The 12,820-nt window shown below is 36.7% G+C and overlaps 1 protein-coding gene across 1 annotated transcript in view; it reads right to left on the reverse strand.

Annotated features, from left to right (window-relative positions):
* Positions 1-750, reverse strand: part of LOC129231682 (cysteine protease ATG4D-like) — a 36,236-nt gene extending 35,486 nt beyond the window's left edge. Inside the window, exon 1 of the mRNA XM_054866045.1 lies at positions 75-750. Within this exon, the coding sequence (XP_054722020.1) occupies positions 75-750 (676 nt within the window). The remainder of the gene's footprint in view (positions 1-74) is intronic.
* Between the last annotated feature and the right edge of the window lie 12,070 nt (positions 751-12,820).

Genomic DNA, 12,820 nt, shown 5'->3' on the forward strand with positions numbered 1-12,820 from the left:
CAAAATCTGTTTAGTTTAACCTAAAACTTATAACATGGCTTAAAATGGTTCAGAATTTCAAAACTAAGACTTACCATAAATCATATTGTTCCATGCAGAACGTAATTTTGTCTTCATCTGAGCTTGTTGTACATTAGGGCTGGAATTTGCATGATTAGCCTGATCTCTTCTAGGACTCGACGATGTCGACCTTTTAGCAGAAGTATCACCGGGAACGGATATTTCGGCCCCAGAACTCTTTGTTCGATGATGCCCATCACTTTGTTTTTTGCTTAAAAGCTGTCCGAATGACCATGGGCTACTAGAGCTAGATTTAGACTTGCGACCGAATCTTAAATTTTCAATATTGCTTTGTTTGGGAGCATCACGATACGTAAAATATGATTTGGATGATGTATTTGATCTTGCGTATAAAGCTTTGTCAGTTTCGTCTGTATCGCTAGAAAATGTCTTGGAAGAAACACCTTCAAGTTTAAGATCTTTATTTTGTGAGAAAAAAGATCGCGATTTTTCAGCAGCTGTATCAGGCGAAGTTGGCTTTTTGGCAACATACTTAAAAGTATTGTGAAACGTCCTATAATCATCTGAATGTTTAATTCCTTGATGTTTTCCACTTCCGGAACAACTGAATACTTCAGAAGCTTCAGCTGGGTCACTTTGGTCGACGTCTTCTAAAACCCAGGAGTCCAATGAGGAAAGTTGAGACTGAACTAAGGACTTTCGCTCAGCTGGTGGACCTGAAAACGACATCTAGTAAGTAGATTTTTAAAATGGAAAGCAATGCAGGTACTAAATGTAATCAACCCATATTTTAAAAAACGAAACCTCTGAAGGAAGCACATTAACACGACATGAACGACAACAAATCACATGATGCCAAACTTCAGAAAGCAATTTTACTTCGGTAGGGACTCAATTAGGAAATGTGGAGTGATAATATAATGGCAGTTGGGTTTTCCTCGAATGCGGGAAACTCGACTTGTAGCCCAGTAAATGTAGGCCAAATATAGGGTCGATGCACCACAAATATATAATTAAATGACTTTTTCAGGATTAGTTCCTGAACACGTGTGGAACAAATCATGGAAAGTCCCTTAAGTTCCCATGTGAGCTTCTATCCAAAATGGCGGATCGAAGATGGCCGCAATGAAAATTTTTCAGTTCTGAAAAGAATTGTGGGTTCTAGAAGTAATATTGTTTCGATACATTACTTAAAACAACCAATAAAATATTTCTAACATTTGTTTTGACAACAAAAAATGAATTTTTTTTGTTCTATGTAAGGGTGCATTCGGAAACAAGGCTCGGGCGCCTCAGTGTCACCGCAAGCGTTCGGAAACGCTCGCGGTGGAACCGGTGACGTCTGTTAACCGCGTTCGGAAACGCTGCAGTCGTTTTTTAGCGGTCGACTTTGTAGCAACCTGTCGCACCGCTATCTGGAAGCGGTTAGCGAGGTGACAAACGTCACAAAGTCTGTGTTGGCCATCCGGTCGTGTTTCATATTTTGATCGTAACGCACGTGACTTTCCACATTACGAAAGTTACGCTTTGATTGGAGAATCGTTTGCTGCTGAACTAGAACTACCGCGGTGTAAATACGAGCGTTCGGAAACCACGGAGTAGGAAGAAGGAGAGAAATGTCCTACGGGATTGCTAGTGTAAAAGTGGCAACGTTTGTTCACTATTTCCAGAGGGCGCTGTATGTGCACCGCTCCCGACAATCGCAGCAGATCAATGTAAATGATGCTAAGTTTCTCATTTTTTTAGAGGCAGCTATTAAAGCAAAAAAAGAAAAAAACTACTGGAAATTGGTTGTAATAAGGGGACAATATAGTGGATGATGTACGGCTTTCGTCCACAGAAAGTTAGCGCAGTATTTTGATGGAAAAATTTATTTTATTTTTCGTCACCAACTTGCCGAATTCGTCTGCTATTAATATTGCGCTGTGCGATGTTTTATTTTTTACGAGTTGGAATGTTTCTATTCCTGTAAATAATTGACGAAATGAGAATGTAGTAGAATTAATTACGTAAATCCTTTTTATAATTAGTTGTAAATTTCGTGACATGGTTCGAGAACTAATTAAAGCGAAATAATTTTTTGCTTTCACGACCTTCAACAGATAAAAATAAATGTTAATGTTCTATTCACTTAACTTCAAGCTGATATTAATTATAATAATTTTATTCACGTGTTTACTCACTGCTTAAACAGATTGCATTTTTTTCGACAACCAAATGGAAAAAAAATCGAGAAACCTTATTCATTCAAAAAAATTATACCTTGGAACGCTTTTTTGAGATAGTTTGTGGGGTTTTCTGTTGAAAATAATCATGTGTATTTTTTAAATGAAAAAGGTTTCCCGATTTTTTTCCGATGTGGTTGTAGAAAAAAATGCAATAATAATAAAAAAAATAATGATAACAATTCTGTTTAAGCAGTGAGTAAACACGTGAATAAAATTATTACAATCAATATCAGCTTGAAGTTAAGTGAATAGAACATTAACATTTATTTCTTTCTGTTAAAGATCGTGAAAGCAAAAAATTGTTTCGCTTTAATTAGTTCTCGAAGCATGTCACGAAATTTACAACTAATTAAAAAAAGTATTTACGTAATTAATTCTACTACATTCTCATTTCGTCAATTATTTTCAGGAATAGAAACATTCACACTCGTAAAAAATAAAACATCGCACAGCGCAATATTAGTAGCAGACGAATTCGGCAAGTTGGTGATGAAAAATAAAATACATTTTTCCATCAAAATACTGCGCTAACTTCCTGTAGACGAAAGCCGTACATCGTCCACTATATTGGCCCCTTATTACAACCAATTTCCAGCAGTTTTTTCTTTATTTTGCTTTAATAGCTGCCTCTAAAAAAATGAGAAACTTAACATCATTTACATTGATCTGCTGCGATTGACGGGAGCGGTGCACATACAGCGCCCTCTGGAAAAAGTGAACAAACGTTGCCACTTCTGCATAGTAAAGATTTATCTCCTTCCCTTTAATCTCCCTGTCGGAAACACAGCTGTTCTACCGGATTTCCTAGAGAAATTCCAAATATGTCATAACCGCACCGGGCTAACTACGCGGTGTAACCGGTGGATCGTTTCCGAACGCAGCCTAACATGCAACAGAACATGTAAGCGACTAAAATAAATATTTTTTTATATTTTTTGGGGTATTTTTTCAAAAATAATTTCACTCATATATTTGTCAATAGTTTTTATTTTTCCGTTTAAAAATATGCTATGTATGTTTGAATTGGCGCTTGTGTTTTACCGACATTTCCCCATTAAAAATTACAAACATATATGATTTGACAATCGTGTTTTTTATATGAAATGCAAAATTTTCGGTGTGAATATTCAAAGCTGATCTGTTTAGCTCTCTGAAACTACCACAAGTCGAAAAGTGACTCCAAATTCCTTTTGTAATATTAAGTGCCCAGTAAGCAAAATATCTTGCCTCAGTATTGCATAAAGGTTGACATGCAAGAAAAATCATCTTGCATTAATGTTGCCTCAATGTTGTTATGTTACTCCCTTTATGCTGTCAGCAGGCTGCCACAATATTGGCTGACAAGGTGTATGCAACATAATATCAGGAAAATATCAAGGTAGGCTGCTTTTGTAATATTGCATACGTATTGATATGACAGGATAATATCAAGATGTTGTCATGACAGCATAAAATCAAGGTCTAGGCAAGATGATCTTGCTTTTGTAATCTTGCATACGTATTGATATGACAGGATAATATCAAGATGTTGTCATGACAGCATGAAATCAAGGTCTAGGCAAGATGATCTTGCTTTTGTAATATTGCATACGTATTGATATGACAGGAAAATGTCAGGATACATTGACATGACAGTATGAACTCAGCACGTTTGCAAGGTGTTTTATCTATTTATTTCTTTGTATTATTTTCACTTGAAACTCGATAATTAAATTTCATTCTGTAATTACTTCTGTTATTCTTCAAGATAGTTTTCTAGCCTAAGAATATTTCCTTAAAGCTGACATCTGATCGGAAATTCATATAAAGGTATTAATAGTACTCGCAATTTAATTTAAAAAATGAAAGTTTCTTCGTTTTGCGTAATACTTGACTTATTTTATAAATTCATGCTTCTAATTGTATTATAAAGACATAAAATGCCTAGTTAGGAATAATTGCGGAAGTTTTTATAACACATTTAAGAATAAAGAAAGCAAAATAATAAATAAGTAAATAAATACAATAAAGTACATTTCCAAATGGATGTCAGCATTGAAAATATCCCATGGACAAAACACATGAATTTATCTTAAAGAATAACATAAATAACCATTGAATAAAATTAATCTTACTCATGAGTTTGAAGTGATAATACGAAATTCTGGGCATCATGTCCTTCGTTTCGAAGTCTAGGGACGAAAAAAGTTATTTTCGGCCATTTCTAACATTGATCGCACATCGTCTGCGATATGACTTGTTTTAGTACTATATTAATAAACAAATGCAGTTATCAGTCATTCATAAGTTATTCCTAAAACAATACTATTCCACACTAATAACTAAGCAGCCAACTTAACGAAGCCTAAAGAACGCAACGACAACGCCACGTGCAGCTCCTCTGAACCGACTGAAATCGTAGGTCGAAGGAGGAAGATGTGCCAGCAATTCAAGGGACGCTGGGTAGAAAGAACTGTGCGCATGCGCAAGTATCAACGAAGGTCCACCTGTTCTATTGTGTACTAATTACCTTGACGGCGACAGCATGAAATCAATACATCTTGACGGCGTCAATATGTATGCAATGTTGCTATTGTAAGGTAATATCAATATTGATATTTTAAGATGAATGCAATGTTGCATACGTGTTGTTATTGTAATATTGCTTTTTAATCTTTATGCAAGCTTTATGCAGTATGAAACACGTCAATATTGACGCCGTCAGTATAATATCAAGATCTGTCAAGATTGATGCAAGAAATTTTGCTATTAGGGTGAATAATAATAATAAAAAAAAAAGATAAATTAATTTGAATTTTGGCTTCTTGAATTCAAATTATGTTTTTCGCAATCACGAGTATGTGCGTGTGTGTGTATAGGGGTGTGTGTTTGTGCTCAGGCATGAGTGTGTGGGTATGCGTGTGTGTATAGGAATTTGTATGTATGCGTGTGTGTTTGTGTCTGTGTGCATGTGTGTGTAGGTGTATGCGTGTGTGTTTGTGTCTGTGTGCAGGCATGAGTGTGTGTGTATCTATGTATGTGTGTTTGCAGGTGTGTGTATCTATGTATGCAGGGCCGGATTAGTCATAGAGCAGAAGTAGCAAATGCTACGGGCCCTGCGCCCTGAGAAAAAATTCAAGAAAAAAAAACTACTTTCCGTACTTTAACCTGTTTAGATTTATCTCTTTCTCTTTTTATTTAGATTTAGCTTTTCTAAATGCTCAGGTAAATTAAAAATCTTATTTTTTCGATAGATTGCTTACCAGAAATGTCTCCCAATTGAAGTCTTAAAAACGCAATTTCAGTTAATCTTTCTTAGTGGAAGGAGAAAAAGCTCCGTTGGGTCAGAAAAGTTTCAAAACTGACCTAAAAATTACAATTTTAGGCAAAGTTTGGTGGACGGAGAATTAGGTTTTCTCTCGATTTTTTTTTTCTTTTTTCAAAATGAAGTCAATTCTAAGGTATCTTAGGAAATTTAAGGGAGTTAGGCAGTTAGGGTCCTTAAACATTCAGTTATTCAAGCCTTAAAAAAAAAAGTGTTGGTTGTTTCATAACAATAGAGGAAAGGGGAAGGGGTTCTTTCCTGAAATTGTGCTCAAAAACTGAAATCAATTTCAGGCTATCTTTGGGAGCAAAAGGGTTTGAGAGGTAGACCCATGGTATAGCTGAAAACAAAATTTCAAGCTTTGTAGGAAGATTAGAGAAAGGGATGAGGGTCTGAACTCCCCCAGAAACAATTCTGACTTCAAGTTTAAAACCGTGGTTTTAGATTATCACTGGAGACGTTATCGGGGGGGGGGGGGGTGGGGGGGCGTCGCTAGGTCAAAAATCTGAGGAGGTGTACGCATTTGGCGGCCCCTTGATTGTTTCAAACGCATGTTCCAATATGCAGAGAGAGAGAAGATTCCGCTTCTGGTTTAGCAGGGATAGTCATATTAAAAGATAATATTCAATCAGAAATAGTGGGTGTCGGAGGGCTACCTCCTGGAATTTTTTTCAAAATTGAAGATATAAAAACGCAGTTTTAGACTGTATTTTAAGTTGGGGAGGAAGGAGAGAGGAGGTCCAGGAAAGCCTCTCCCGATAATTTTTCCAAATTTAAGTTCCCAAAACAGAACTGTACGTAACGACTGATTATGTTCAGGAGAGAGAGGGCGTCCGGGGTTTCTCCCCCGATAATTTTTGAAGATTGAAATTTGAAAAACGCAGTTTTAGACGATCTATGGTGATGTTAAGGGAGGAAGAGACTTGGAGGTTATCCCCCGATATTTTTCCAAAATTTCAAACTCCAAACATACAATTGTGAATTACTTCTGATTGTGACAGGTAAAGGGGGGGTCCGGGGGCTCCCCTCCGGGAAAAATGTGAAAATTATAATTCGAAAAATGCAGTTTTACGCGAACTATGGTGATATTAAGGGAGAGAGAGATGCAGGGGCCATCCCCCCCGAAGTTTTTTTAAATTGAAGCCATAAAAACGCGGTTGTAGGCTCTTTTTTTTGTTAAAATGTGCACCGCCAGTTTCTTGAAATTAAAGCTCCGAAAGCGTAATTTAAGCCAACCTTCGTTGAAAGGGGGGGGGGGGAGTTTTGAAGGGCCTCGCGCACAGAAACGTTTCGTAATTGAAGCACTAAAAGAAGGGATTTAAGACGTTAATCGATGGTGTTGACTAGAGAGAGAGAGGGAGAGAGAGGAGCATTCTCTCGAAAAATTTTCGATCTGTAGAAAACAGTTTTAGAAGAGTTTTGGTAATGTTAATGGGTGGAGAGATTCGGAGTCCTCCCCTGGCAAATTTTCAAAATTGAAATTCAGTTAACGCAATCGTGGGAAATTTTCATTGCTGTTAGAAAAGTAGGGGGTTTAAGAGATCTCCCTCGAAATATTTTTTGAATTAAAGTCTTAACAATGAAATTTTTGAGGAACTTCGGTAATATTAGGAGGAGAACAGGTTCGGGAGACCTCAGGAAGTTTTTTTTTTAACCCGAGATTGCTCGCGCGACCAAAACGAACGGGAGTGCTCGCGCAGGGTATCTCATACCCGAGGAGGTTTTTTTAGCATTTTTGAGTTACATTTTTTTTAAAGGTTGAAAATGCAAAAAAGAGAAAAGAGTATAATTATAAAATACTTTCTTAAAAGACTTGCATTAAATTTCTACATTTTTTTTTCTTTTGCAAATGCATGCCATATGGTCCATGAAAATGTTTTTGTCACATTTTTCACACACAAATTTGTTTTTTGTCTTTCATATTGGGGCTTTGAGTACAGCTTTTGTACGTTAACTTTGCTTTTTAGCAGGGGATGTAATGTCTTCACTAGATCCTAGTTTTAATTTTAAGTCTCTTGGAAGCATTGAGTATGCTATAGTTCAGAACTGTAGCAGAAATACTCGCGCAGGGTATGATACACCCGTAGAAGTCAATTCCAAACAAACTAATTTTAGAATGTCACCACTGTTTCTACCCCTTCAAGGTAGATGAGGTGTTTCTACCCCTCAAGACCTGTGGATCAGCTACTCAAAGAATCGTCCACTTCCAAAAAAAAAAGGTGGGGAGAAATTTGATTAAAAGCGAAGATGTGGGTATGTCAGACCCTGCGCGAACAATCTCGGGTTAATTAGTCCAAAACACGAAATTTATTCCATCTTGAATAATGATGAATGAGTATTTGAGAGGGCTTTTATCGGGGGTTGCGTTGGGAGCACTCTCAAGGTTTTCCGATATTGCAGTCCTAAATACTCATATGTAGTAGGCCATCTTTACTGACGTTAGGCAGGGGTGGTGTTTGAGAACGCTCTCCCGGATTTTTTTAAAAACCTAAGTTTAAAAAAACTCACATCCCTTGGGCTTTGGTTTTCTTTTTTTTTTTTTTTTTTTTGACTTTGGAGACGCAAAAAGAAGGGTTTGGAGTTCCCCGCTCTTCCCTCAGTTTGGCTATATCTCTATCTTCACTTTAAATTTTAATTATTGATAAAAATATTGTATCAAGACTTACTTTCAATTTTCCTTTGCCGAAAACGATTTTTTGCTTGAATTTTCCATAGTAAAATTTTCAACTTCCAGCCTAATATTTTTGTTTCCTTGAAATACACGAGTCTGCGGCCCCAGAAAAAGAACGTTTAACATTTTAAACGGATGTGGTAATTTTTTGCGATACCTTAGGTCTGTATTCCACTTTATTTTATTTTAAATACGCCTCCTGCATCTCTTGATCAAGCTTTGATTTGCTTACGATTTTTACATTCAAGCATTTAGAACTTTTAGTGTGAGTATTGATTGCAATACTTTTAATCTCTCTCTGCATGAACTGTTTTTTTTTCTATTTGAAACATATTTCGGCGACCCATGCATTTTTTTTCTACTTAACAACGATTTGCAGGACATACTTTTCATCAAAAAAATTACATATTGGAATGTTTCGGCGGCCCCAATGAAGCTATCCTATTTATTTATCTTTTTTTCAATGAAAATTGAAAAATCTTGGTTTTATATAACCAGGGCTGCCGAGAGACAAAGCGTGAACCACGTTAGTTTTGTCGCCGGTCCTCCTTCTCATTATGCTAATTTTACTCTATGCACTAGACTTTAATTTGAGCCGAGCCCATAGTTTCCGATTAGCCAGACATACCCACTCCGCGGTCTAGTGAATAGTGCACTGAATACTTTTTTTTTTGACTTAAAAACTGTTCGAAGCGTACATTTTCGCGGCCCTTACTTAGATAATCTTAATAAAAGAGTTTCATGGATGTCCCTAAATTGTATTTTAAAATGACATTTTCTATTCAAATTTTCAGATAAAATGCTTTTTGTCACTATTATTTTAATTGTACAGTTACAATTATTATTATATTTTTTTAAACAACGAAGAGTTTCCCTTTTTCTTTGTTTTTTGCATCGCTAAAGTGAAATTGGCGGCCCCACTTCTGAAAAACTGGGAGGGTGTAGCACCCCCCCACACCCCCCCTTGGCGTCGGCCCTGGGGGGGATACGGGTTTGCTTTGCAAAATGTTAGAAACTGAAATCTTCAAGACGCAGGCTATCTTTAGTTCTAACTTTAGGTAAAGAGTGATGCTTTGGAGCCTTTTCCCCTGAATGTTGAGAAGCTAGTGAAGTAGGTAAATATTCTCCTTTAGAATTATTTTGAAATCGAGATGGTTTAAGGGCTTTCTCCGGAATTTTTCGGAATTTAGGCTCTGAAAACTCAAATTTAAGCAATTTTCGTTGATAGCAGTAGAAGGAGGATGCTGAAATTCTAAAAGCACAAATCCTAAAACCACATTTTATGGCTCTCTTTGGTGATGTTAGACAAGAGAGGGAAAAGGGTTACCATCCAGAAATTGTTTAAAAGTGGCTTTCTTCTTAAAGCTTTTCGAAATTGGAGTCCTGAAAAGGTAATTATTAGTCATCCTTTAAACTCTTTTTGGTTACTTAACTTCATGTTAATTTATCACCCTCAAAATTTTCCTCCCGTGACACGAGCCCGTAGATCCGGCACTGTAAACAACAATGTGCAAAATTAAGAGATCATGATAGAAGAAAAGAAAAAGATTCTGAGACTTCACACTTACGCTGAGCGAAATAAAAGAATTGTTAAGAGAATATTATTTTTTGATGAACTAAAATAATTATGTGTAGAAGAAAGACTTTAAATATCGTTTTTAATTTTTTTTTCCTCTGAGTGGGAGGGACTAAAAAAAAGCTGCCACCCATGACCCGAACCTAATCCCTTTCTTTTTGCATCACCAAAGGTAGCCGAAAATTTTTTATTCGAACTTGAAATTCAGAAAAATTCAGGAAGAAAATTGTTTAACATAATCGAAAACCCTCTAAAACTGTTTTCTGGAACTTTAGCTTCGAAAGATTTCCACGGGTGTAATCCCGAGCCCGATCCCGTCCTATAACGTCGTCTAATAAAGTGGCCTACAAATGCGTATTTTGGACTATAATTTCGGAAAATTTCCCAATGGGAGTGTACCTCTCCCCCTCCAACATTGTTAACTATACTCTAAAATGTACTTTTAAGACTTAAACTTCAAAAATTTTCCGGGTTGCCTCGGAGAGTGCCAGAACCCCATCCCATACCGAAACGTAACCCGCGATGGCCTACTATCTATCACGTTTTCACAACTTCACTTTCGAGAAATTTTCAGGGGATGGCTTTCGTGAACTCCGCCCCAAAATCACCAAAGAACGTAAAAAAATACCATTTATGAGTAAATAATTTCGAGAATTTTTGCTAAAAATTGTGTTTTTAGATTAATAACAGATAATAAATTCAAAAATTTTCCAATGGGACATCCGTGAACTCTCTGCCTTTGAACTTCTCTTGCCTCTCTCTACAACATCATTAGGGATAATCTACAGTTTTATTTAAGACTTCAATTTTAAAAAACTGTCTGGAGAGTCGCTGTGAACCCAATTTTTTTCCTTTGATCTTACCTGATATGATGCAATCGAGTTCTTTGACTTGAGTTTCTCCAAATAATGGCCTCCGAATCTTTTCTTCCTAATATGATCAGGAGTCGTTAGAATTGAGTTTTTAGAATTGAAATATCGAAAATTTTCCGGGGGGGGGGGAAGCTCCCGGACCCCCCTCTCTTTATATCGTCCAAATATTGCGTTTTTGGAATAAAAATTTAAAACGTGTAGTAACGGGAAGACGAGGGGCAATAGAAGGGATCATAAAAATCGTAATGAATCTAAAACTGTATCCACATTTATGTATTCATGCTTGTTATCAGTACACCTCCCGTCTCCATGAAGAAGTGCTATATTGTTTACTATATCATTCGAAAACGAGGGTCCCTTGGAAACATTTGCTACGGGCCCCGCGCTGGCTTAATCCAGCCCTGTATGTATGTGTGTTTGCAGGTGTGTGTATGTATACGTGTGCGTGTAGGCTATGGGCGCAACCTGGAGACGGTTTTCGCTATAGGAGCAGCATCGTGAGGAGCCGCTCGACGGTGGTGCTGCAGAGGGTGCTGGTGGGAAAATAAAATGATAGGACTCCAAAACAGTCAAATAAAAGCAATAAGCAATCGTGATTGCTCAAAAAAAAATATAGATATATATACTCACAGTAATGATAGAAATTCGTCAAAAATCGTTCAAAACTTCTTTTCTTTTTAATAAAAATATCATTGTTACCTCAAAATGGCATTTTTTGTGCATTTTAGGTTGTAAATAGTTACTCTAGAATGATTTTTTTTTTAATATTATGTTTCCATATAATGATGTGACAATGGAAAAAATGTCGGTGAAAGATCACTGCCTTCAACTTTAGGAAGCTTATTTGGAGAAGCTAAACTTCAGAAGAAAAAAGGGGTTATTATTAAGAAATGAGCGTTCTGTTCAGTCTTCCACAGTTTTTGACCAGGAAGCTGCTATTTTCAAATCAAACGATAATTCACGAGATATCTCATATATGAATTAGCCCCTCAAACTACCCTCGCCTTTTGGTTGGGTTTCTCTGCAAAAAATAAAAACACAAGCGTGGCAGCTATTATTGAATTAGTAGAGTTTTTTTGTTAAGCCTCTCACCACCAATCTCTTTGTCCATTAAAGATGAAGGACTTCTTATGCACGCATTGGCATGGAACATGGAACGAGTAACGAGTATTACAAATAGTAAAAAGAGATATGCCTCAAATACTTCAAATGTCTTCAGAAAAAACTTCTTTTTATGTGAAGCAGTGGTTTTAATGGATACGCTGATGCATTAGCAACTAACATTGGGAAGAAACAAAGAAGTGTCATGTCGCAAATGTCTGAGACTATACTGCTTTTTGAAGAAAATGTAGTGGGAACGACTTTATAGACTAACTTTTTGCGGAATTCCGAGAACAAATCAAGATTAATTTAAATTATGATGTTATACTTCCGATTTGGAGGAATGACTGTTGTACGAGTATTGTACAACAAAGCCAATGTATTAATTGGCTCAATTGCGATAAAAACATGCCAGAACAGCTCCAGACCAGTCGCAGTAATAGGCACTGATACAGATCTGCTCTCGATTCTAAGTGAAAGAGGTATCTCTGAAACATCACTGTATTTTTTACCCCAAACCAATACAAAGTAAAATGGTACAATATCTTGAAAGTACAAGAAGCCTAGGGTCCCTTAAAGGATCCTCTTGTTTTGTTTCACGCAGTCACAGGATGTGACTCCGATTCCACGTCAGCTATATTCAGAAAGGGTAAATCTTGAGCTTTCAAGTTGCTAAAGGAAAATCTCAAACTGCTTTCTCTGATCTCACAGCTCAGTAGTTTTCAGCTTGATCCATCCACAAAAGATCACCCAGATTGAAGAAGTGTTGCTGAAACATCTTTTTTGGTGGGAATAACACTTAATTCTCTAGATATCTTACGAGACAACCGCTATAACAATTAAGTAACCAAAACTCCTTCTTCAAAATTTAAAGCTTGGCAACTTTTCCACCCACAAGTGTAGTTGCTTCACAGCATTCATTTTGTTTATCCAATAGTACAACAGTGGCTTAAGAAAAACATGAAAGGAAGTGGACAGTTCACAACACTTTTGTCACTTCCCGAAGCTTCCGAAGGAATTCCGCATTGAATGTTTTGTGGCTACAAA

This window comes from Uloborus diversus, chromosome 10, assembly GCF_026930045.1.
Source record: "Uloborus diversus isolate 005 chromosome 10, Udiv.v.3.1, whole genome shotgun sequence".
NCBI lineage: Eukaryota > Metazoa > Arthropoda > Arachnida > Araneae > Uloboridae > Uloborus > Uloborus diversus.